This window comes from Lontra canadensis, unplaced genomic scaffold (genome assembly GCF_010015895.1).
Source record: "Lontra canadensis isolate GAN:19392208 unplaced genomic scaffold, GSC_riverotter_1.0 scaffold1, whole genome shotgun sequence".
NCBI classification, from domain to species: Eukaryota; Metazoa; Chordata; class Mammalia; order Carnivora; family Mustelidae; genus Lontra; species Lontra canadensis.
The window spans coordinates 97,323,939-97,351,428 of NW_022630995.1; the positions used below are offsets into that span (position 1 = coordinate 97,323,939).

The 27,490-nt window shown below is 39.8% G+C and overlaps 1 protein-coding gene across 2 annotated transcripts in view; it reads right to left on the reverse strand.

Annotated features, from left to right (window-relative positions):
• Nucleotides 1-27,490, reverse strand: part of EGF (epidermal growth factor) — a 104,304-nt gene that overhangs the window by 13,214 nt on the left and 63,600 nt on the right. For both annotated transcript variants that reach the window (XM_032859867.1, XM_032859858.1), the window contains exons 14-23: nucleotides 25,617-25,784; nucleotides 24,564-24,713; nucleotides 21,424-21,534; nucleotides 16,861-16,977; nucleotides 16,047-16,172; nucleotides 12,603-12,725; nucleotides 10,987-11,131; nucleotides 6,160-6,324; nucleotides 2,903-3,020; nucleotides 13-118 (exon numbers count right to left, since the gene is read on the reverse strand). In XM_032859867.1, the coding sequence (XP_032715758.1) occupies nucleotides 13-118; nucleotides 2,903-3,020; nucleotides 6,160-6,324; nucleotides 10,987-11,131; nucleotides 12,603-12,725; nucleotides 16,047-16,172; nucleotides 16,861-16,977; nucleotides 21,424-21,534; nucleotides 24,564-24,713; nucleotides 25,617-25,784 (1,329 nt within the window). The remainder of the gene's footprint in view (nucleotides 1-12; nucleotides 119-2,902; nucleotides 3,021-6,159; nucleotides 6,325-10,986; nucleotides 11,132-12,602; nucleotides 12,726-16,046; nucleotides 16,173-16,860; nucleotides 16,978-21,423; nucleotides 21,535-24,563; nucleotides 24,714-25,616; nucleotides 25,785-27,490) is intronic.

Genomic DNA, 27,490 nt, shown 5'->3' on the forward strand with positions numbered 1-27,490 from the left:
ACAGCCACTCACCTGGCTCCAGAGAGGAGAACTGGCTAACATCTGCTGCCTCACCGTCCTTGAGGGTCACGGGTTGACTTCCACTCCTGAGATTTTGGTGTTCCTTTATCACCACAAACTGCAGAGAACACAAGGGAGGGAAGGAGAGAGAGGACATTGCTATAATTCATCAATGATCTCAACATACATGGAACCAAAGTTTATAGCTTCATTATGTTCATTGTATGGAAGGTGAAAGCTGAAAGGAAGGCGCTGTCAAATTTCTCTCTCTTCCTAATGAAAGATTCTGTTTTCAATTAGGAGCCTTATGTCAATAAAGGCAAATGGGCACTATCAATACTTAACTGGAGAATCTATTCTAATTCTAGAATCCCAACTTTTGGGTCATGGATCCCAACAATAACACCATTCTACTTTAAGCATTCCAAGAATCCCTTAGATTCCCTAATTCTAAGCATTGCCCCAAGGCCAGACAAATAAGATCTCATATATGTATGTGCTCCAACTTTTCAAATATGTGTGTGTGTTTAGTTAATGAAGTTCATTTAAACATGCTACCAAGTTCTTGGTAATTTGGGGTTCTTAATGGGTAATAATAACTAATAGTAGAACTACTATTTGCAGGGATCCTCAAAATGCTTTTTCATAGTTGAACACCTTGGAAACAAGAATTCTAAAAGGCAGGCCCAGAAAGATTCAGCAATTCTCTTTGGTCAAAAAATTAATTATTTTTGTCCTTATTGTACTACCTGCGATTGTTTGGGCACTTGCAATGCAGGCTGACCAGAGTTCACTGGCTCTCATTCACACTAGATAGATTTGATATTAAAATAGACCAATAAAAAAAAATAGATCAATGCTATAAGTTAACTCATGCCCTTGGATAAAGAGTGCAATTTGCAAAGTCCTTCCTCACCAATCAGTAACCCAGCAGAGGGGCTGCCCCAAGATTTTAGCTGATCATGCTCTCTGCTGGTTCAGAGATGGCCCCTCCCCAGGAGGAGCCCATAACTCAGAAGTACAATAAGAAAAATGGAATAGAAAAAGAAAAAGAAAAAAAAACCTCCCTGCTCATATTTCTCTTTGAGAAAAGTATAGGAAGAATAACGACTGGAGTCAATTAGGAAGAGAAATGTTGGCGAATCCCATGAACATGTGTTTTCATTTTCGTATTTTCCACAATGCTAATTATCCTTCACTGCTTTCTCTCCCTTAGTGGCCTCCCTGCAGCAACATATTGCTAAATCAATACACAACCCACTGTTTCAGGGCACATACCCATTATTTCTGACTAAAGTCAAAATCCAGCCCTCTGCACTGCAAATTTTCCAGCCACATGTTTTTTTGCCAGAAGAACCGAGGTCCTAGAATCCTAGGCTGAGATGGGGAAGGCAGCTGATGGAACCAGATTTGGTTCTGCTGCTTCTCCTGCTGGTTCAGATGCTTGGCTGTCTCCCACTCCCACTGGTATCTGCAGCAGCAGCTGGTGTGGATGACAGTTACGGTGGACCGTTATGACGGCTAGGGGGACTGAGCTCAGCAGCCCGAGGCCTTCTGCCACAGCTCTGAGCCAACAAGCTGCTAATGACAGTGGCAACTGTTTTTGGTTTTTTAAAAACTAGATACAGATTGTTTCTCCCTTCTTTCCATGATTTCAATACCATGAATTAAACTTGCTACTCAAAATCTGAATGAAACACCCTATCGGCCGATAGGCGCAGTATAGGTCATGTAGAAGTCCACAGTCATGAGGGCTCAAAGAACTGAGAACATTCTTTAGGTAAGTCCATCCAGGAGCACACATTTAGGGAATCCAAAGATACAGAAGGGATCTCAGATGTCCTGTAATCCAAACCCCTCGGTGTCCTGAAGAAGAAACAGTGACTTGCTGAAGATCAAGATGGCCAATTAAGAGGAGGGTCAGGCTAGACTTCACATTTCTTATTTGATTTTTGTATTTTAAGTTTTTGTAGTTTAAGTTTCAGCCAGAAAACAAGTATACGTTGATGCCTACAAGAGGTGGGATCAGGGATGACCTGCTAGGCAGAAGCATGGCCCTGGGGCAGCTACTCTCTGGGAAAGCACAGTGAGTGCAGGCGGGGGTGGGGGAGGGGAAGTGGTGTGGGAAGGAGACAAACACTGCCTCTGTCCCTCCAAAACAGCTCCCTAAGAACCTTTTCCCTATTAGCCCACAGGTTTCAATCCCCATGGATCTGCCATATATTCCAGACTCTTGTGCAATACATGCTGCGCATAATACCAGCGGCATGCACTGAACCACTCAAGTTGTCCCTGACAGGTGTCTGGAAATGGAAATCCCAACAGTTTCAAGGGAGCTTAGCCTAGCTCGAGCTAGCCCTATTCGGTTTCAAGATCAGTTACTGAAGTGGGTAATTTATGAAGCATTTTAAACTTCCCAATCACTTTGCTTTTTGGCAAACATATAGGTTTGCCAGATAAAATACAAGACACCCAGTTAAATTTGAATTTAAATTTCAGCCTTCACTGAAAGTATGAATTTAACTAGGCATCCTGTATTTTTATTTGCTACATCTGGCAACTATTTGCTGCTGAAATTTAGACATTTAAAATGTATGTGAAGAAAAGAAATCTTAAGAAAATTAGAGCATCTACTGTATTTCAATAAAATAAATTAATGAACAAACAAACAGCTATAGGAGAAATCACAAGGGGAAGAAAAAGGAAAGAAAGAGCATAATCTTGGGCTTTTAAGTCATCCATTTGAAAGAGACTACCTAAAAATTGGGAAAGACTTTTCACATAACCCATAAAAATGGAAATTATAAGAAGAAACTACAGGATAGAAAAAAAATAATGAGAAAAAATGAACTGGTGTCCATATGAAGTCAATTTTTTGCTTCATGTACTTTGGTCACATTACCCAAGGCTGGGGACAGGAGGCCATCCTAGCCTGGCTGTCTGTAGGCCTGCTACTGCTACCTTCTCTGTTCGAGTCTTCATAAGGATTCTTTAAATTTTTTGATGACAGCTTCTTAGTCCTGCAATAAAGCCAAAATGTGAGACAATTTCAAAACAAAACACAACCAGTAGCCCACTCAGTGATGGTCAAGGACAACTGCTTTTGCTACTGAAATGTAGGTACTTAAAATGCTTGAGAGAGAAATATCAAGAAAACTAGGAGCACAACTTTGGGTTTTCTAAGCATTCTTTTCTGCAGAACTTGCCAGATACTTCACTTTTTCCAAGGTTCTGTGAGATGCCTGGGCTCCTCCCACTAATTTGGTGCCCTCTCCTACTCAAACGCATCAGACACAAGAACACACAGAGAGGAGGACCCAAGAGAATACTATCTCATGTTGCCAAGCTAGGAAGTAGAATAGGTCTCTTGCCTCCAAATATAGCTTTATAAATACTTATTTGTTTGACAAACACGAAGCACAAAGTCTATAGAGGTTATGGTGTCATGCATTGAGGGAAAGGGGAGTAAAGGGAGGGAGATGTAATATGAAGCCGGGGTCCCTGTCCCCAGAGCTGTAGTCTCTAGAGGGAGAGGCGGGTACATAATGTATTGAACAGCCAATTAACGGAAGGCAATGAAGTAAATACGGTGGTGAAGACCACTAGCCAGCCTCAAGATTTCTAAAACAGTGCGGCTATCTTGGGCAAGTAGTAGCTAAGTCAGTGCGGATATGTTGGGCAGGTGACAGCTAAGGGAATGTGACTCTCTGACATATAGGCCTGCCAGGACATCTGACCAACGGTAGTAAGGAAGGTAAGCACTGCTACGAAAACCATTCTAAGGAACTGTGATTTCTTTGCAATGGGTGCTGAGAGAGTATGTGTTGTTACTGTTCTTAACCAAAGGCATCGGGGAAAATATTCAATCAAGTGGCTAATAAAAACAGTTCCAAGTTGCAAAATAACAAAGTTATAGTTTGTGACAGAACACTTCCCGTGGATTTTCTTACAATTGGGTCCTTCCAAGAAATCAAACTCTTTGAAGTAATAATATTATAACATTTTAAAAATTACTTCATTACACAATCTTGAAAGATAAACAAGACAAAGAGTGTCAAATGCTCAGTCTGGCCAAGACAGGCAAGGAGTGCTACAAAAGGAGGAAATAACTGATTCAAACTTTTTAAAGAAAATCGTTCAACACACCTAACAACACTCAAGGCTAGAGCTATATTTATTGGTATACTTTAGTGACACGGCAATATTTAAACTAGCTATTTTAATTTGATCTTCTCAGAATGAACACATAAAAGTGCTTGAATGCAGTCAAACACATAGCTGAAAATTTGCAGGGGGATAAGCAGGAAAGAGTGCTGATGAGTTTTTTGTTTGTTTTTTGTGTTTTGCTTTTTTTTTTTTTTGAAGAAATAGTTCTTATCACTTTTGATTTTAGACATATAAGGATCAGAAGCTAAACTTGTTCTGATTTGTATATAAAGTCTACACTAACCCACTAAGCTGGTCTTTGAATTCCAAGTCCAAAAAGACAGCAAACTGACAAGAGCTTTCAATCCAGAGCTCTGAAGAACAGCAACCGAACATAAAATTTATTTACTATGTAATAACCCACAGAATAAGAAAAAGTACTTAATAATTATGGTATACATGAACTTGACTTTCTTGCTTCCATTTTTTCTATACTATTTGCCAAGTATCTACTTTTCTTTTGGCATTTTGTTCAATGGGATAAATCTTGGTTACTTAATATTCTTCCTACAAATCCAATACCGGGCTAAAAAGTGAAATGGTTACTGTTGGACCTCTGAATTTAAAATCTCAAGTTTGTGCTTGAGAACCTTGACTCTCAAGGTGTAAAATGGTTCAGAACATGTCAGTCTTGGAGGGAAACATGACCGCTCATAGAAAGTCATCATCATGATAACACAATGTTCATTAAGTCCCATTTGCCAGTTATACGCTGAACTCTTTACTTAAATTAACTCAATTAGTTTTACAGTAAGTCGAGGTAAGTACAGTTTTTTGTTCCCGTTTTATAGCAAAGGAAATTAATGAATACAAAGTTAAATAACACGCCTGGTGTTACTTAAGAATGATTGGGACTTGTCCCTGTGTGGTCTGATTCTAGAGCTCATGCTCTTAACCACAATGCTAGGATATAGCAGGATCTCAGAGAAGCACATCTTGGATCAAATGCTGAAATTCTCCATAATACATGCCATTTGCCACCTGAGTGGTTGGGTAGCCCTGGCAAATGTGGTTGATTTTCATCTGCAGATGGTGGTATAGGTCTTCCCTACAATTCCAGAGAATTAGTGCCATAGGTTAAGTGGGTCATAGGTTCTTCAAGATTAAAATGATGAGACTGAATTAGGTAATTCTACAAAGTTCCCCTCTGCCCAAACGTGTTATGACTCAATAATTTTGTACAGCACAAACTCTAACAGCACGTACAACGATAGGAAAAGATGAAGATGAAGTTCTTTGTAAGAAAATGGAAAATGATCCCTTCACCTTCATGTAGTATTATCTTTTAATTAAATGTATAAATTTTTTGCTCCATGGTTTTTAACTTTTACCTTGAAATTACTGAAAACACAAACCCCAAGTGAGAGAAAGTAATGATTCTTTGAACAGGAGTTAATACTTCGTGGTAAATCAACTGAGTGGAAGGCGGCCACGCAAAATTACTTACCCAGCCTATGGGGGGAAGCAGGTGATGCATACGAGAAAAAAAGGTAGAATACAAAAATGCATTATGCTCAGTAACAACCCCATAGGGGTGCCTGAGTGGCTCAGTCAGTGTCTGCCTTCCGCTTGGGTCATGATCCCTGGGTCCTGGGATGGAGCCCTGCATCCGGCTCCCTGCTCAGCAGGAAGCCTGCTTCTCCCTCTCCCACCCCCTGCTTGTGTTCCCTCTCTCTCTGTCAAAAAATAAATAAATAAATAAAATCACTTTAAAAAGAAATAAAAAAATAAATGATGTAGATATACTGACAAAGACTGGACCCCAACAAGGAAAAGCAAAACCACTGAGGTTTCAGAGCAGTGAAATCCTTAGCCATTGCTTGTTTTCCTTCACTGTTATTCCCCCCTTTAAACAAATGTAGCAAGTGTGTAGAAGTTCATCTCAAGGAGGCAGGCGTTTCCTTGGGAGGTGGTAGAGAGAGGTTGAAAATGCCAAGGGAAAGACAAAGTCACCTGTAGCAGTGAGCCCCCCAGAGCCCCAGCAGCAGCAGCAGGACGAGCCCCACCACGCAGACAGCCACCACGGTGACTTGCCGCTGCCTCCCCTGGCCAGCGTGGCGCAGTTCCCATCTCAAGTCTCGGTGCTGACAGCGCTCCCCAACGTAGCCGAAGACACAGCTGTAACAACACACAAACAGAGGTCAGAGCTAAGCCCTGGCCAAAAACGCTTATGTATTTTCAGATTCCATATCCTGCTGTCTTTCAACCTCTGCATTTCCAAACTCAGCTCTTTGGAAGCATATGGAAAATCCATCAGGGGTCAGCTGAAAGCACTCTGATTTACAAATTAATGCAGCATGGACTTCCCCCTTTGGTCTGTTTGCCCTGGGATTGATGAGGAATTATTTGCATCCCGCCTTTATAAGGCATTGCAGAACATTGATTAAAGATCAGCTTCCGTTAGGCTAAAATCCTGAGGAGCTACCTTTAAGACCAACACAAAGCAACTCTGCCCTAAGAGCCAAGAGAGTTTTTGAGCAAATGTTTGGCCAGACTGCAGAGAGTATAGGTCAAAGGAAGGAGGAATTTGAAGGCAGAGTCCCTCACTTGAGACCAGACTTGTAAAGGAATATGCAGTCTCTGAACAGGAAGGACAGCCACGTCAGCCAAGGAAACCCTTTTCTTTAAAAAAAAAAAAAAAAAAAAAAAAAAAAAAAACACCACTGGCCCAAGGGAAAAGGTCTCAGTGGCGACCCATGAATGTTTGAATACTTCTTTCAAAGGAGAAAAAACTAAATGGGAGAAAAAGGGCTTTCATGGTGTTTCATGAGCAAAACCGTAACTAGCATCACCGGCCACCACCACGCGCTGTGACCGCATAGATAAAAGTAAATGAAACAATGCTGCCATCTACTGGGAACATATACTTCCAGAAATCATGGGAGCTCGGGTACAATTGTATTCTATTACTCTTCACAGGAGCATAAACTTCAAAAATACCCTCTTAAGTATTTTGAGCTCACTTGTTAGGAATTTCCTCCCAGCTCAGCCCTGGCTCGACTTCTATCCGCACCTCATTGCAAAAGGACCAGGAGGAATGAATGCCCAGGGAATGGATACAGGTCCCCACAGTGGAAAGAGACCGCAAGGGGAAAAGCATGAGATAAAGCTGCAGAAGATCTCAGTCCTAGTCCCAGTTCTACCTTGAGTTGGTCATAAGAGCACTGGAAAGTCACTTTAGGAGAGAAGAAGAAACTAGCGTTTGTTAAGCACTCTTTGTATCCAACTCTGTGTTAGGCATTTTTACCCATTTTCCTTTCAGTAGCAGATTCCCATTTTACAGATGAGAAAAGTAAGGCTCAAAGGAGTTAAGTAATTTCTACCCGGTCATACAGCTGATGAATGGCAACGATTTGGATGGTTGGTTCGTTGGTTGAATATAGCTGATACACAATGTTATATCCGTTTCAGGAGTACGATAGAACAGTGTGACAAGTTTATGCATTCTGCTCTGCTCACGACAAGTGTAGCTGCCATCTGTCCCCACATATCACTACTACAGTATCACTGACGCTACCCCTTATGCTATGCCTTTTATTCCTGTGACTTATTCATTCCATAACTAAAAGACTGTATCTTCTACTCCCATTCACCCATTCCACCCACCCTCCTTCCCACCCATCAGTTTGTTTTCTGTATTTACAGGTCTGATTCTGCCTCTTTTTTGTTTATTCATTTTTTAAGATTCCATATAGGAGTGAAATTATATGGTATTTGTCCATCTCAGTCTGACTTATTTCACTTAGCATAATACATTCTAGGTCCATCCATGCTGTCTCAAATGGCACATCTCATCCTTTTTTTTTGTAGCTGCACAATATTTCATCACACACACACACACACACACACACACACACACGTCTTCCTTATCAATTCACATATCAATGGACACTTCAGTTATTTCTATACTGAGGCTATTGTAAATAATTCTGCAATAAACACAGAGGTGTACCTATCTTTTTGAATTAGTGTTTTCCTTTTCTTTGGGTAAATACCCAATAGAATTACTGAATTATATGGTATTTATATTTTTAATTTTTTGAGGAAATTCCATACAGTTTTCCACGGTGGCTATACCAATTTATCTTTCCACCAACAGTGTGTGAGGGCTCCTTTTTCTCCACATCCTTTCCAACACTTGCTATTTTTTGTCTTTTTGCTCTTAGCCAGTGAATGGCACGTTTGATCCAAATGGTTTTCTGGTTTCAAAGCCTGTGTTCTTTCTACTACATCGGGCTACTTCCAAAAAGGGTTTTAAGCTCTAAGCACCTCTGAGAAGCTATTCTTCTAGAACACATCATGAAAGAGATGACAGGATCTGAGTGTAGGAAGTATAAAAGGACCATCAAGTTATTCCAGGCTTTCCTGGATACTGTTTTAATTCTAGCTATCTTTGGTTATAGTCATTTATTATCAATGCCTAGCAGCCACTTGTAACCTGTTGGATATTAATCTCAGAGACTTTAGGGTCTCGAGGAATATGTCAGTCCCATGTGCAAGAGTCCTGGGGAGCAAAAGCAAGCTGTAGTATCAGGGTCTCTCTGAGCCATACATGGCCCAAACCAGTCGGCCAGCATTTCACATAGATGGGTCCTCCCTGCTAGTTCTTTGGGTTATCAACTACTTCGGTTAAACCAAGCAAAAGATTTCTGGGTTTATTTATTCCGATAAATTATTCAAATCTGAGTTTAGTTGGTCAAATAATTTCAAGAAATTCTGAAGGAAGGTCAACAAGACTTCACACTGCGGTGTGCTGTGATCAAGAACTGAGGGCTAGAGTATATAACATTTCTCAGACTGATTTGGCCACACAACTCTTTTCTCATGCAACCTTTCACAGCACTGGTGTTGGGGCTGCTTGGTCTCAAGAAGACCTGGCCAGAAGTGTGTGGGCTGGTTCAAAGCCAAACCAGAATGAATAAGGATCTCCTGTTAGCTCAGGAGGTTTGGTCTTCTGAGAATGTCAGGACCAGGGAACCTTTGAGGAAGATGTGGGGCATGGGGACTTCAGTTCTCACATTCTCTGCACCCCAGACAGCCAGGGGATCTCTGTATTGGGGGGCTTCCAATGCCTTCAAGCAAAGAAAGAAGAGCAGCCCTTTATAAACCTTCTCACAGTATTGAGAGCACTCTGCAGAATGATACCGATCAAGTGTTTCTAATAAAAGTTAGAGCTGGTGAGCATTCCTAGAGATGCGTCACGATAGAATTTTAAAAATACAAGGTGAAGTCATCAAGGCAAAAGGAGGAAAGTGTTGGATGTCTGATTAAACCACATTTTTATTAAATGTAAAATTCAAAAACAAAGTTACGACCTAGACTAATGGGACCTCTGATGATATTTTAAATATTGCTTTTTATTAAAGATCCTTAAATATGAGTGTTATCTCTAGTTTAATTGTCATTTTGTAGCAACTCATGTTTAAAACATTATCAGGGAATAAGATTTAATAACAGAAAGAAAAGCAGTGTACTAAAGAGTTCATAAATCATTTAATGAATCGATGTTATCAGGTCAAGTGAAAATAATCTACTAAATGCAATTTATAATAATTGTGAAGTACCCTTCACACTATTGTAATGTCTCTTATAATCTAAAGTTTAAGTATCATAGAGAAAAACCACAATCTAATAAAGTAGGACATTTATCTTCATAATTTCATTATTTTGGATAATAAGGAACCATGAACATGAAAAAAATTGATTCTTATTATCAAAATCAAGGACAACTAATGTGAAGATTGGATTTATCTTAGGGTGGGAAATTACAGCATGCAAATATGAACATGAGGGTAGAATTCTATGAGATTTAAGTCAGTTTCACTAACAGTCATGAGCATTTTTCATCACTTTTGTCTGGCTGACGTGATTTATAATGCAAGGCCATTCACTTTGTCACAGAATACAACTTGTTCTTCTAACAATTTAGACTATGTTTCTGCTGATTATTATTCATAAAATAATAAAAGCCTTTACGCTTATAGCTTCTATTCATGAGGATCAGAATATTTTATCACTTCTTCCTCAGGCAGAAGAAATTATCAGTCAGTCAGTAGTCTAGCCACAGAGGACGCATTTATTCTTCAGGACCTACCAGTTCCCTCTGATTGACTTGAAAATATGAAATCCACTAAAAGTAAAATTTGATGCAGAACTAGATATTGCTTCCAGGGAAGTGTTTTCTGAGTAAGGATGGTGGGAGGACCTACAATTTCAGGTCACCCTCAAATCTACTTTTCAGTTGATGGTGCCCACTGTGAAACTGTCATGGGGACAAAAAAGGAACAAACAGAAGCAGGGGCCACTTCCAGCAACAGAAGTGTAAACAGCAACTATTAGAAACTGAAGAAAAATAATTTTTTTCCAGTTTCGAAAGTTGAGGGTAACAAGTCCAACGTGTATATATAACCTTTTTGTAAATTCAGAAACATATTGTGGGTGTTGTCCACACATGCGGCAGGAAATAAATCCAAGTTTCAAGGAATTCTTTCACAAACCTAAGTTTTCAGCCAGAATGAGAGGTTTCAGCCCCAGACTGTACCAGTAGCAACACCAAGTTAAGTAAGAGGGAAAATCGCCAATTCTTTAAATGTTTATTTATATACGCAAGGAGGGTGCAGTATATAACACACACAATTTATATATGTGTGTTTAAATGTTTTTCCCTAGCAAAAACCCAATTATAGAAAAAATCTCCTTGATATGAATTTTATAAATTACCTAAAAGTTATGGACTTCAGTCCCATATCTCTGTGCTGTCACAAAGACAGCTTGACTTACTTGCATGCGTATGTGTCAACTGCTTCAATGTACATACACACACCGTTATGGAGGCAGTAGCCGTCATAGGATGAGGGGCATTCCCGGAAACCATTTCTCACAGAATGGTGGCCGTCCTCCATGAGATGAGAAGGGGGAGTAGAGTCTATAAGAATCAAAGACATTACTTTCACTTTCTGAAGCGATTAGGTCTTCCAGGGATCAATATTCAGAACTAGTCTCTGTGAACAATTTGTGATCTAGTGTCTTTTAGTGACAAGAACTCAGAAGCAACTCCAGTTTTTATTTTCCTAACCAGACTTCAACGTCATTCACCATGAAGCCAGCCATTCTTTCTTCAGCTTCAGTATTATCTGACAGAAAGCATATTGGAGGCAAGCGAGGAAACAGTCAATTCTAAATGACTACATGAATCCCAAGTCACTGGTCTTTTACCAGTGACCAGTCACTTACCCCCAGTATCCTGGAAGCCTCAAAAATTTCTCCCACACAATGCTTTCTTCTAAAAATGATGTAAATATCAGAGGAACCCTCAAAGACCAGACTGGTAAGTCTGACAGAATAAAAACTTTACCGTAACAGAGGGAATGTCAAAATCGCAAAGTCCCTTTTATTTATTTTATTTTTTTTAAAGATTTTATTTATTTATTTATTTGACAGACAGAGATCACAAATAGGCAGATCATCTGGCAGAGAGAGAGGGGGAAGCAGGCTCCCCGCTTAGCAGGGAGCCCAGTGTGGGACTCGATCCCAGTATCCTGAGACCATGACCCGAGCTGAAGGCAGAGGCTTAACCCACTGAGCCACCCAGGCATCCCGCGAAGTCCCTTTTATTGAATGGTTGTCTGCTCTTTAAAAGGAAATCATTAGAGTGTGTAGCTGACTATATAAATATTAGCAGTCTCTCAATACCTTTAAGAAGAGCAAATTATCTGAGAAAAATAATGTGTTAAAAAAAAGAGACCCAAGTAAGTCCTGAAATTTCCTTTCTTAAGATGTTTTGTGCTTGCAGAGCAAAGACAGGTAAATTGCTGGGAGTGGTGGTGAAAGAGACCCCGATCCTGGTTTCCAGGGTTGAGGTGAAGCCAGCTCCCCTTCTAGGGTACAGGTTGTGAGAAGATACTGCCATTTGGGGAGAGCCTCAAGAAAGCAGAAGTTGACCATTAACATTTAAAAAAAAAAAAAGAGCTCAAGTTCTAATTCAGATCAAGAAATACTAATGTTTTAAGGTAATATTTGAAAAGCTTTAAAAGTGATTCAAAATGCTAAGGGTCCAGACATCTTTCCTGACCTGACTTGACCTGCAAAGTTTTTCCAGCAGCCCCAGAAATCAGTATCACAAATTAAGACATTGGTCTCATAGTTAAAGAGAACCACCTGCATTCCCACCTTTTGAATTGTAAGTAATAAGAAAGGAATTTCTTCCAGATGTTATTAAATTAAGAAAACTTGGACTACTTCACACTCCCAAGCTCAGCATCCCCCTAATCAGGAACGTAAACTCACCAGCCTAGTTGAATCGAATAATTTCTAGACTCTTCAGAGCAAATACATTGGGGTATAGAATTTTCCAGAATTAAGTCCCTTCCTTGGCCCTGGACTACCCACCAACCTACCAGTGCATATCCGCCCAGGTTCAGACAGGCTGCCGGCACACATGCAGGTGTAGTTTCCCTCCGTATTTGTACAGGTGGCATTTTCCCCACAGGTGTGCCTGCCCAATTGGCATTCGTTAATATCTGCCAGAAACAAGGGAGTAGGGAAGAGAAAAGTGAGGTGCAGAGGAGGACAAAGGGTTATATTATTGGAAAAGCCAACATAGTGGGAAGGGAGCAGCTTCAACCTCTCCCTTGCTGCACACTCTCAGACCCTCTGTATTTTTTTATTAAAAAATTATATTATGAATGCTGGACACAAGGATGAAGTGGTCCCTCAGCTGCCTGCCCATTCAGGTGTTCTAAACTCCTGAAATAAGGCTGAATGTTTTCCCAGTGCTCGGGAGGAAAGGAGACATCCCAACATGCAGTTCAGTGGGAAGGTTGGAGATTGGTAAACCAGCTCTAGGCAAACATTTAGAAAATAAGATCCTGAAGATTCATTCTTAACTTTTGCCAATAGACATCCAGTCATTGATATACATTTAGAGCATTTCTGCTTTTTTTTCTGCACAAACATAAATTAAGTCAACCCTTTCTTTCCCAACTACTACTATTTTCTTTCTCAATTACCACCAGCCTAACATTTAAATCTTTCTTCTCCTCAATTTTACATTACCATAAGACAGCCTCCCCACATTCCCTGCATACCATCTCTCCTCCACTCCACTCCTAAACACGGGGACCAGATTAACATCCTAAAGCACATCTCCCATCACTGCACCCCTTGACTCAAACGCTCTCTTGCCCAGAGCTGAGCTGCCCAATATGGTAGCCATCACCGTCTGTATGTGCGTATGTGTGAGTGTGTGAGCACCTGAACTGCAACTGGTCTACAATGACGTATGCTGTAAGTGTAAAACACTTAGCAGATTTTGAAGACTTAGTACTAAAATAAGAAAGAATGTAAAATATGGTATAGTGCAAAAAAAGTGAATTTTAGATCACTGAAAAAAAATAAAATTTAAAAAAATATCTCAATGATTTTTATATTGGTTACATATTAAAATGTTAATATCGTGGATATGTTGGGCTTAATAAAATAAAAATTAATTTCACCTATTTCTTTGTACTTTTTGTAATGGAGTTATTTGAAAATTTAAAATTATATAGGTAACATATATTATAGTTCTATTAGATAGGGTTGGTCTAGAGAAATAAAACCCTAATGACCCTCAACTTCTAGTCTTCTACATATGTAATCCAACCCACCTGTTATGAACTGAATTGTATCTCCCCCCAAATCTCTAACCCCCAGTGTGACTATATTTAGAGATGGGGCCTTCAAGGAAGTAATTAAAGTTAAATGAGGTCATAAGAGTGAGGCCCTAATCCAATAGGATTGAAGTTCTTATAAGGAAAGGAAGAGACACCAGGTCCCCCATCCCCAAACCACAGCAGAAAGGCCGTCTAGTTCACATACACTATACTTAGTCATGTAGCTATTCTCTACACCCCAAATAGACCTGTCATATGTTCGTACCTGGAATGCTCCCCATTCCTTCTCATTTCTGCCTAATGAAAATTTCCTCACGCTCCAACGTCCATCCACGGTGATCCTTCCTTCATGAAGTTTTCTTAATACCTCAAACAGATATTCTTCCAGTTGGGAACTTTCACTGTAGTTTTTACTTCTCTCATAATGCATACCCCCCTTCACCACTTATCACAGCTCCCTGTCTCTCAGGTCCTGCTCTTCTCGCAAGCAAGCACTACCTTCATCATTCTGCTCTTCCTCACACTTCCGGGCACTATGTCTCTGCACTGATAGTTGCCAAATAAATATTTGTCACATTGGACTGCTATCCCAAATGACTCAAATTGAGTCTTTTTTTTCCCACTTACTTCCTACTATAATTTCTATGAAATCTCTATAATCTCTTTATTTCTGTAATCTCTCTTTCTCTATAATTTCTATAATCTCTGTGAACCTTGAGAGACAGAGCTTTTCCAAGAACTAAGAACACAGGTATACTCTTGGTCAAGAAGCAACTCCATTGCTAAGAATAAGAATAACTTATTTTTATGTGGCATTTATTATGTTCCAAGCACAACGTAAAGCACTATATCTACATATATCTGGAAGGAGGAAGGAAAGAAGGAAGGAGGGAGAGTGAGGCAGAGAGAGCAGGGGAGGAAGAGGGGAAGGAACACAGAGAGGGAGAAAGAGAGAGAGAAAGAGAGAACAGGAATCAGCCCATTCTTCCCTGTGGCCTGAGGACTCCTTGCCCCCAGGCAGGCTGCACCATGATACCCTGTTGCGCATTCACTGCTGGAAGGAAATAGGTTAGTAATACAGAATCTGGAGTTTAATGAGTTTAAACATCCAAAAGGCATACCTTCTTTCCTCTTCAAAGTAAATTAAATATAAAGCCTGTTTGTCTAAATTATCTATGAGCCTGATTAATTAGAGCAGTGGCATTTTCTTGACTGACAGCCAACTATGTGCTTAAAAGACTATTTACAAATGACTGTGGACTCCACAAAACTAATCTGATAAAGGTCTGATTTAAACCAGCCAGCTCCAAAAAAAAAAACTTGGTAGTCGTGACTGATGGTTCATATTTAACCTCAGCATGTGGGAGAAAGCAGTATCATTTCAGTTTCTTATCAGGTCATCTGCCCCTCACCGTGAAAAGATCTGCGTGTTTTCAGAAGGCAAAGAAAATACTGTTAGAGACATGTGAAAGCCCTGTTAAACTCCAGGTAAGCACTTCATGGGTTTAGGGTGGCTTCAGGCAGGTCCCTACCTGTGGGGCTCTGCTCTGTTCCTGACACCTGGCATGGTACGAGACAGCCATTAAGTGAGCTCCCAACCGAGAAGCTACACCCAGACCTTGGCAGAGAACAGTGATTATGAAAGACATCTTAATCACTCCTTCCTTGTATCAGAATGTCAGTGGCTTGCATCTCCCATCTACTGACACTCATCCAGAGCTGTCCCGTGAGCCCTTTCACAGAACCACTCCCCCCTTTCCTTTACGCCCAGAGCAGAGACTTCAACAAGCCTCCCTCAGCTCTGCAGTCCACCGCGGCTCACCTGCAAAATCCAGGGATAACGAAAATGCTGTACGAATTCCCGCCATGATGGCTCGAGGTGTGGAGTATTAATGGGCACTGGCGTCACTCAACTCCAGAGAAAGAATGAGAAAGGCAGAGGGACCCACAACCTCTGCAGCGTCTTGAAGCTGACTAGTCCCATCCTAGCACAAGCGCACAAACTTGACTGTTCATCCAGAATCGACCTATGTCTGTTTGAACAGCTTACGTAACTTCACTTTGAGCATTAACATGGGTGGCACTTATATTACACCCTGTCTTCTCTCAACCCACCACACCCACAACATTTCCCCATCCTCTGAAGCCTGCCTCTGGCCTCCTCCCTTGGCACACATGCTCTCTTACCAAGACAGTGAATCCCATCGCCTTGGTAGCCTTCTGAGCACCGGCAGACATAGCCACCTTCAGTATTGACGCACTGAGAGGAGGTGGGAGGGCAAACAGTGATGCCCGTCTCACATTCATCTATATCTGTGGGTAAAACGATTGACTAGTGAAATATGTAGACAATCCTGGCATTAAATGAGAATCATGGGAAAAACAGAAATATAAGCATTCACACAACCAATCACTCAACCACTTTCAGATACTGTTTGCAAATGTAATGCAAACTCTGTAGCTTGGTCTTAAAGTTCACGTCCAAACCAATTTTTACAGATTGTTTAGGTGTCTGCTTAGCTAAGTGTATGTAAATAAATCATATTGGGCCAGGGTTGCAGATGATAAAAACTGAGATTCTTACAGTAATCACTAACTTAAAATTTCAAGGCACTCAGTATAATATGGAAACCTATCCAGCACAACCAATTTATTCAACTTAAACTTAAGATCTCAGCTTTTAGGGGGAGAAATTTGTGTTCTTATTGTAACTGGTGAATTTATAAATTTGACTCAAGCTCAAATTCATGCTTCTAAAACTAATTATAAAATTTTCTCCTTAATATCAACTGCATATATCATGTAATTATAATATAACAACATACTATATGTTTCATATTTTCTAGATATGCTGTTCATTATCATTTTAGCTAATATCAACTAATTTATTCAATCCTGATGATTATGTAAATCCTCCGGAGATTTTGAATCAGTATTATCTGAAAGAATGTTTCTGGTTCCCTATGGTTTTCCAGATACATGTATTGGCCTTTGCTCTTACCAAAACATACTTTTCCATCCCCAGTAAATCCTGTCAAGCATTGACATGTAGCATTTTCTCCCTCGGAAACACACTGAGCCTGTGAACTGCATCCCACAGGACCACAGTCATCAGCGTCTGCAAAGAGCAAGAATCCCATCAGATTATTTGCAGGCCTTAGAGAAAAAATGGGCTTGAATGTTTTGGGTTCTACAGAACATTCTAGCACTTCCTTCCTGAGTTCTGGGACAGGTTAACCTCTAAAGAGAAACAATTAGTTGACCTCTAAACTATATCTATATTAAAGGGTCCATAAGCTATATGCTCCCATTTATATGCTTTCAGTAAATCTTAAAGATATTCAAAGAGCTTTGTGTGAACTTGTTTATAATTTTTTAAAAAGCATTTGCAAACTTGAACTATAAAATTTCTAGGAGTAAATAGGCTCAAATATCAAAAGTTTTATTGTTTGAGAATTCTCAACCATTAGGACATACAATAGGGGTCAATATATTCTTATGCCCCCAGAAGACACAGACTAATATTTAACAAGTAGATCTGGGTACCAAAATGGCAGAGATACAATAAATAAGAACTCATTGCAATCATACAAGATGCAATAAAAAGATTTATTGTCAATTTACTAAAATTATGTCTCATATATGAGAATATGTATGACACAATGTATGGTTATTGTCAAGATTTATGCAGTGACTTGCAAACCTCAAGGCACTTTTACAAAGTCATGAACCATATAAACTAAACGCTGTAAATGGATCGTTTCATTTCATACTCCATTGAAATGCAAATGCCCCAGGGGACAGAGCTGCATGTTGAGCCATAAACACGAGCAAGTTTTTTTTTTTTCTTTTGACTGCTTATGTATATAATCATTCTCCAAATGCCGCAGTTGGAGTTGGGGGGATCTGACCTACCACAGCAGGATATAAACTATCATCTCTCTATTCACTGGTAAGTTTGCTTACCTGAATACAGAAGAGGTAAAAGAAGTCCTCTAAACTTGCCCATAAATTAAAGAAAGTTAGATGATCACAGGAGGATTCAGGTCCCATGTAAATGCACACATTAGGTCACTGCATTTGATTTGCTTGGCTATTTGAGTGAGATTTCTCATGAGGAAACACATGCCCTTCATTCTTGCTTGGTCATCTCCTGTCACTCATGACTCTTCAAGATGGATAAGTTCAGACTAAATCAATTATCCATTTGATTTGGCATTTATTTGGAAGACTAGCTCTCAAGTCACTAGGCTGCTCAGTGTATGGTGGACAAGATCCAATTACCCAAGACATTTTAAATCACTTGCAAAATTGCCTTAAATTAGAATATAATTCAGGATTTATTTGGTAACTTGAAAACCCCAAGGCAGCTTTTGCATAATGAAAAGCACTGGATATGCTGTTGGGGGTTAGGGGATGGGCTAGAGCCAAAGTTCTTTTTGACACAAGCTGGCTCTGGAAGGAATAAGTGCCTGGGCTTCACATCCCTCTTCTGCAAAATACAGGTGACATTTTTTGTCCAGTCTACTTCAAATGATAATTGTAAGGACTGAGGAAAAAATTATTAAAAAAAAACTGAGAATAATAAATTTTATACATATGTAAATAAGGATGATAAAGAAGAAGAATATTATGACAGTCTGAATTAGAATTAGCCTTATGACATTAGAAAAAGAATCCAGGGCCTATTAGTTAAACTACTAAAATTAATTTTTTAAAAAGTACCTATCACACACCAGATCCTAATATGAGCCAAAAATACAGTGATGGAGAATACAGACAGGGCCTCTGCTGTCTTGTACGATTAGTTATTGAAGTACAGGTCTGGTACGCACTATCAACAAACAACACCAGGTTCTCATTTTTTGTTTTTTGTTTTTTAAAGATTTTATTTATTTATTTGACAGACAGAGATCACAAGTAGGCAGAGAGGCAGGCAGAGAGAGAGGAGGAAGCAGGCTCCCCGCTGAGCAGAGAGCCCGATGCAGGGCTCGATCCTAGGACCCTGGGATCATGATCTGAGCCGAAGGCAGAGGCCTTAAACCACTGAGCCACCCAAGCGCCCCACAACACCAGGTTCTAAGGGAGATGAAATAACTCTCATCTCACCCACTTAGGAGACTAGGAAAAGCTTTCCAAGTGGGATCTGAAGCTGAGATCTGAAGGATACATAGGACTTGGATGGGTGTAGAAAGAGTGCTGTGGGCTAGGAACACAGCATCTGTCTGTTACAGCCACGGCCCATGCAACTGAAGCCGGCCAGAGAAAGTCGACAACAAAAAGGCCCACACAAAGGGTGGTGAAGCATGTAAGGACTAGTTCAGCTAGCACCCAACAGGCCACGTTCAGAATTTTACATTATATTCATGAACTTAGAAAAACTAATTATTTTAGTAAACTTGACAAGGAAATCTTTTTATGATTGAATTTCTTTGCCTTGTTGTAGACAGATCTACTTGCTACATAGCAGTCTGTATGTCTTTGGGGAATAAGAATATATTGATCTTAACCTAAAATCTATTCTAGAGTTTTCAAACTCGTTTTTAGCATAGATACTTTGCTTAAATGAAGTCTCACTACAAAATACAAATATGACCCCTTAGCCTACTACCACTAGAACTAAAACTTTATAGACTAAGACAAAATAGGACACAATTCAGATATGGAAAGAGGAGGCAGTTCTCACAAAGGCAGTCATTTCCATCTATTTTGCACAAGATATAGTCTAGTCTCAGGTATGAAGCCAAATACAGCCTTTAATACAGTATGTGTTTTCCATACTCATCACTCCCCTATCCCACCCATGTGCCTAATTAACTATCTCTCATTACCTTGGTCTTTGAGTCTCCCAAACATTAGTCTTTCAAAACATGTTCTGTGAACATTTAGGGATTCTTAGCAACTTTGAAATGGTTCTCAATACTGTTAATATTTATTTATATTGTTTTATCCCATCATTTATTTTTCTCGACTTCAGACTATGACCTTGGAGAACAGGTCTGTATTTAGCTCATCATCGTATCCCTAGGGCTTAGCACAGCATGTAGCAAATAAATAATCATTAAATGAGTAATATCCCTAACGTGCTAGTGTTTTCTAGGCTTTTTCTTGACAGGAACTAATTATTTGGTCATAATTTTCAAAAATCTTTGGTAAAGTCATTACCTTAATATATCTTAGTCTCAGTTTTCAGATCTGTAAAGTGATGGGTTGTGGTCAGAATCAAATTAGAGGGGTGCCTGTGTGGTTCAGTCAATTAAGATTCTGACTCTTGATTTTGTCTCAGGTCATGATCTTGGGGTTGTGAGATCGGACTCTGTGCTCAGCAGGGAGTCTGCTTGAGATTCTCTCTCCTCTCCCTCTCCCTCTGCCACTCCCCAACCCCCTCTCAAATATATAAAGAAATCTTTTTTAAAAAAATTTATTTAGAGGGAAAGTACTTAGTAAACTCTAAAGCTCCATACAAATTGTAATTACCAAAAATATCCACCTCTGTGTATCTGTGTATTTTATCTTATTGATAAGTTTTTTGTTGTTGTTGTTTTGTTTTGTTTTTTTTGTTTGTTTGTTTTTTTGAGACAGAAGGTAGAGGACCAAGAGACAGGGAGAGAAAATCTTAAGCAGGCTCCACACCCAGTGGGAAGCCTGATGCAGGGCTCAACCTCACAACCCTGAGATCATGACCTTAGCTGAAATCAAGAGTTGGACACTTAACTGACTGAGCCACACAGGCACCCCTGTAATGATAAGTTCTTATAATAGGGAAAGGGAAGAGGTCTCCATGTCTCCTACACAGGCAAAGTAGTCTGTAGACCACAAAATTTGAATGAGTATTTTAAGTGTATCTAAGGTCTTAATGTGGAGCTTTCAAACTTATTTTTAGCCATAGATACTTTGTTAAGATAAAATCTTAGAAATATAAATCAATACAGTGTTTCAAAGGAGATCTGTGCTGATTACAGGTAGAGAGCTGTGAAGAAGGGGTGAGGCTTGCAGAGGTTCTAGGGCTGACTGAAGCCCAGTTTGAAAACCACTGACCTCATGAGTAAATATAGAGTATAAAAGAATTAGGCTCCCTGAAGTTGTTACATACTGAACAAATTATTTAGCATTCTGGTGATAAATGTGCAATATAGAACACGATTCTACTATTTGCTCTTTGTAAACTCTGGAGCAGCAGAAGCAACCAACCCATATTTGCTTATCAGTTACTATCTACTTTTCACACTAAGGGAAGTCTAGCTAGATGGGCTAAATACTAGGTATGGATGGGGACACACTTGAGTCTGTTCCATCTTATTTTTCACCTTTGTTTCCAAGTTAGATTTCTTCAAAGAAGTTTCAGCTCAAAGACTCTCAATGAGTAAATTCATGTCCAGTCTAACATGGTGCCATCTTCCTCAGGTACACGGTTCACAAAAAAAGGATCAAAGTTTGAGTCCAAAGTCTGGCTTGACTTGTTTTGTGAACGCTTAGCCAAAGTTAGAGAGCTAATTCAGGATTCTAACTAGTAGGCTGGACATTGTTGGAACCAAAGCTATGTTGGAGAATTCCTCATTCATACCTGATACCATGATCTCAGCCACTAGCAAACTCTGAGATTCTGTAATGCTCTCTTCAGATCCTCTATTCCTGGATGAGACATCCAATGGCATTCCTCGATCGGCTTCACTACCTAGTGAAGATCAAAAGATACAGTTAATGTACCTTTTATGATCAAGAAACTTGGACTTAATTTGTATCTATGGCTGTGTGCTGGTTGTTTGAGTTTAGACTTACTTGTACAGTAAGAACATTCAGGGAAACTAGCAGTGTTTTGGTGACTTAGAAAACTTTGCCTGCTACACCATACCCTCCCAGTTTCTCCCAGAGCACTTGATGGTTGAGGGTTGGGGGAGCCAGAGAGCAAAGAGACAGGACTCTTTTAGGTATCAGCAAATACAATAAGAGTAGAATACTAAAATCCTAACGGACATTATCAACTCACAATCACAACCCACCATCACTAAGGACAAATTAATATGATCTCCCCAACCTGCCTTCCATGTATACTCCTCCTTTAGGCTACTTTCAATACTTATTTTACCTATATTTAGAAATGTGTAAGGGTATAAACAAGTCATAATTTAACATAGGCATGGGACCTATGCAATTCCGTAGTACATAGGAAAAATGGATCTCCTAAAACACTAACTTCTCAAAGTGTGGTCTTTGGACCCCAGGTTCCCATTGCATGCACAGAGTCCATAAGGTCAAAACTATTTTCACAAAATGCAAATACATGTGACATTGGACATCAGGTAAGACTGCTGGCATCTTAACATGAATTAAGTCTATGGCACCAAACTCAACTAAAAGTCGTTCTTCACTGTACACATTCACATACACACATACACAAACAAATCCTGTCTCACTTAAGAAGAGCCATGATGAAGCAGTTAAGTATTATTCATTTTTTAAAATCTCAACCATGGAATACTTGACTCTTTAAAATTCTATATAACAAAATGGGAAGTATATATAAAACATTCTGGATATATCATGAAGTGACGATGGTTGTCTGGTCATCTGGAGGAAAAACACTGTGTACTCTTTGAGCTGCAAGCTGAAACTAGCCTCTTTTTACATTGAATATAATTTTCACTTGGAAGGATGACTGACAGAGTTTATTATGAACACTTAGAAATTTGGCAAGCATTTTCTCAAAAATGAGGTGAATCTGTCATTTCAAGAAAAACAACTGACAGTACTTATTGCTAATGATAAAATATCAGCTTCCAAGTGAAAAGTAGAATTTTGAAAATTTTTCTTCTCTACCCTGAGCTTGACCGAAAATACCAAAACTCAAAGACCTGTCTAATGAGTTTGATGGTGATAATTAATGAATGTGATTTTCATGTGTGTGTGACACTTGGAAGATATGCACAACTCAGGCAATCCGTATTTTCATATGACCAACATGACGCCACAAAATCATGCATTAGTAAAAGAGTCACTCAACGTACAAAATAGACCACTGGATTTTAACATAGCTGGTGACAAAAAGTTTTTGGTGTGACTTCAGATTCACACTGCAACTATGGTTTAAGAAACTACGACCTGACCAGTTCTGCCACAGTATTGAAAGAAGATACACAAAAAAGTCGTCTGAAAAAGCTATTAAGTGATCAATCCTCTCTTTTCCAAATCCATGTGTGAGGTCAGATTTTCTTCATAGGCTTCAAGCAAAACAACAAAGCAACAGATTTCACATAGAAGCAGATATGAGAATCCGTCTGCCCTATATTAAGCCAGACATTAGGATATAAATGCAAAACAGTGCCATTATGCTCACTGTATATTTTTGTTTTAGAAAATAGTTATTTCATTTATTTCCCTAAAAATATGTGATGCTCATACATATTGGAAAATTATTATAAGCATAATGGACATATTTTTTAAACTTTAAGTTTTAATTTCTAATATTATACATATTGATAGATATAACCCACATTAACAAAAGCTCTTTGGGGTTTTCAGTCATGTTTAGGAGTGAAAAAGGGTCCTGGGGTGACACCTGGTGTCCGACTCTTGATTTTGGCTCAGGTCATGAAATCAGGGTGGTGGCCCGGAGCCCCAGTGTCAGGCTCCCTGCTCAGTGGAAAGTCTGCTCACTCACACCACTTGAGCGCATGTGCATTCTCTCTCTCTCTAAGAGAAATAAATAAATCTTTTTTTAAAAAGAGTGTAAAGGGGTCCTAAAACAAAAAATATTGACCACTGTTTTTCTAAAGCAACAATCCATGGAAAATTCTGAAAATCCAAAATCTCCAATTCTGGTCCATGGATAATCAATCCTTGTGTTTGCTGCTTATCTATCACCAAACTTATACCATGCCTACTAGATAAACCAATTTTAAAAAAATCTTTAATACTGCTTACATCCCCATTCAAGGGAAGCAAATCAGCACTACTCACTACACATCACATTTGATATCTTCTTCCTTTCCTCTGCCTCAAAGTCATACTTAGTTTTTTAAACATGGATCCAAACCTTCTCAGGCTACATTCTCTACACTTATTTACTATCTTAAAGTTATTTACTATAAAGGACTTTGCTTTTCATATTAAGACCAGTTATGTGGTAGGAGTATATATAACTACCTCTAAAATTGAGGCCATAAAATGTCTAAACAAAATGTCTCTGAACATTATCTGAGGTGGTAAAATGCTGGCATATTTCCCCCCAAGTTTGGGCCACTCCACTGTAAATGCCAGGGAGGGGTGGAGATTGGCACTCAATGTTTTGGATAGTATCTTTTGTTTGTTAGTTTTACAACTAGAAGGGGTCGACTGAATTTAGTCTTTAATAAGAAGCCCAAACTCAAGAGAGCAGAAAAACAAAACAAAAAGACTCGGCATCCCTAAAAGCAGGAAAGTATTTTTGGGGGTGAGGTGGGGGGTGCAGAGGGAGAGAGAGAATCTTTAAGCAGTCTCCACGTCCAGCATGGAGCCCAATGCAGGGTTCAATCTCAGCACCCTGTGATCATGACCTGAGCTGAAACCAAGAGTCAGACACTTAACTGACTGAGCTACCCAGACACCCCGAAGCAGGGAAGCTTTTAATAACAAAATATTAAACATCAGCAGAAGCATGAGGATTGATGTAGAACTATATCCCTGAGCCAAAATAAAATAATTTAACCATACAATTTATCATCTTACCTGCCGGTATCTGATGGCCATTCAGAGCCAGACACATTTTGCCATCTGGGGCTTTCACGAAACCTTCACGACACAAACACTGGGCAGTTCCAAACCTCTCTTTGCAAATATGTTCACAGCCTCCATTTTGATGTAAGCAGGGCTGTGCTCCTTGTGGGGAAAAGAGGTACATTCACAGACGGGCTTGGAGATCAAAAAAAGTGCCATTGATACAGATCACAGAGTACAGCTTTTGGGGGGAAAATTTCAGTGTATCTAAATGGAACCTATATCAAGATCTATTTCAGAAGATTTCCTAATGGAGCCAGTTCTAAGATCAGCTCGGAATGTTATTACCTTATGCATATTTATTGAGTATAGTCAGTACTTCTTTTTTGTATTACGTAGTACTATTTTTTTGTGTGTTTATTTGACAGAGAGAGAAAGAGATCACAAACAGGCAGAGAGACAGGCAGAGAGAAAGGGGAAAGCAGGCTCCCTGCTGAGCAGAGAACCCGATGCTATCCCAGGACCCTGGGATCATGACCTGAACCGAAGGCAGAGGCTTAACCCACTGAGCCACCCAGGCTCCCCAGTATAGTCAGTACTTTTGTTCAAGAAGCTCGATAGGCGGATATGATCCCTATTTGCTGACTCATAATCTATTCAAACCAACAAGGGGCAATCCAGAAGGAAATTAGTACAGGACACTGATGATGTTCAGGCCCTGGCGCTCTCAGGGGGGTAGGGAAATGCCCCAGTCGAGATAGAAGCTTCTACTGCAGGTGTCTAAATCACTCCCCATCCCTCATTCCCACCCTCAGTGCCCTTACCCCAAGACTCCTTGGAAAGGAGCAACTTAAGTAGAAGCTGGTCAGGAAAAGCAAACATGAGAATGGAAAGATGAAGCCCAAATTTACTACCAGATTGTCTCAGTTTAAACCCAATCCAAATCTCAGGAAATCTTAACATCCACCCAGATTAGTGAGAATTGCCATACCCTCTTCCTCTCCTATCAATTAAAATAGTTACAGATGCCAGCAAAAGAAACACTGTGTGACATGGCCAGTGTACCTGGTTTTGCCAATGGATGGACTACAACCAGTGATGAGGGCTTCAGCATGCCGCCTCGGAGACGTACCCGGTTTTTGCCCGTCCTCTTGTTCACCCTTGTTACCGATGGCATAGTCCAATCCGAGAGCCACACATGGTCCTCAAACACAGCCACAGCAAAAGGGTGCCCTGAAAGCAGTTTAAATCCAAGTCTGAATCCAAGACAAGTACATCTTACCTTTACCATGAATATTTTTAAAAGCACAAGGCTTACAACATGCTCACGTGATTCCCACACTAAAACATTCCTTTACTATAGCTGCTAACCATTACCTATGCCTGAACCAGGGAAAACCCACATGGTGAGGGAACCTTGTTCTAGAAAAGGAGCCCGGTGGTATGAAGGGCTCACATTGTCACACAGCATTTGGGGCATGGGAGAATGTGAGCTGAGTGACAGAATATCAAGAAGGAAGAGGCTAGAGCAGCAATGCTGTGTTTGGTGATTCTGCCGCTATAGACTAAGCTTCAGTGAGTTATTTTACCTGTTTTTGCACTAGGTTCCTTGTATTTTAAGTGGCAACAATAAGGAGTAGGCTAAATGTGCAAGTTGTTGTAAGGACCTTTAACAATTCGAAGTAACTCAGTAACCGTCTCTTTAAATTCCCATCTCCAGCAACACATTTCCCTGCATTGGACCCCCACCTCCTTTCCTGCCTCTCCTGTTATCTAGTTTTAGTGCATTGGCCTGTGCTCCTGGTCTCATTCTTCCTGCCTTCTCTCACACCTTGTTCTGTTAATTATCCCTTTCTTTTACATCTTCACTCTCTTCCTTCTACTAGCTGCCTTCCCTTAGCTCATTAATATCCCCATCTCCCTGACCCCTCTAGCTTCCTTTTGTCTTTTTCCTTCCCATCTTGGCCAAGCTGATTAAAAGTCATTTATTATCTACTGCCTCCATTTTCACGGCTCCTATCACCCCTAAGTGGGCTCTTTCTGACCCCACCTCAACTAACCCACCTCTCCATGCCCCTGGAACTGCCCTGATAAGATATTCAAGTATTTATAGTAAGCAGGGAAATGCTGTAATACATTGTCTCAAGTGCTTAGAGGCTAAAGCTAGGGAGCCCCAAATTTGGAACCTTTAATCATGTTCAGTCACATTTCCCAGGCCAGTTTTTTTGCAAATGAGCAGTGGTTTTGGTGGGTTAGAATGAATGTCTCCCTCTTCTGGCAGCAAACTCAAATGACTTGTGCTGGTGACAATGAGTCTCCATTCATCATTACTGACCAGAGCCATTACGAGCATCTTAGTAGTCTCTAGCCTTTTGTTCCCAATTAAAGCCATAAATGAAGCACAGGCATTTTTATATAGCTATGAGGTTTTTTTGTTATGGCAAAATACCTCTAACATAAGATATATCATCTTAACCTAGGCATACATTTTAGTAGTGTTAAGTATATTCACTTTGTTATACAGCCAACTTCCAGAACTTTTTTATCTTGCAAAACTGAAACTCTAATATCCATTAAACCACCACTTCCCATTTTCCACCCCACTTGTAGCACATGTCAGAATTAGCTATTTTTTTAAATCTTTTTAAAAATTTTTATTTTTTATTTTATTTTTCTTATTTTTAATACTGAAATATAGTTGATGAGAATTAGCTATAGTTTTTCAACAAATACCTCACACTAGAAACAATCTTCATTAGTTTTTTAAATAGAAGAGCCACAGTTGAATGTTAAGTAAAGAATGAATTTCTTCGGGGGCACCTGGGTGGCTCAGTCAGTTATGCGTCCAACTCTCGATTTCGGCTCAGGCCATGATCTCAGAGTTGTGAGATGGAGCCCTGTGTCAGGCTCCACACTGAGCTTGAAGTCTGCTTAAGATT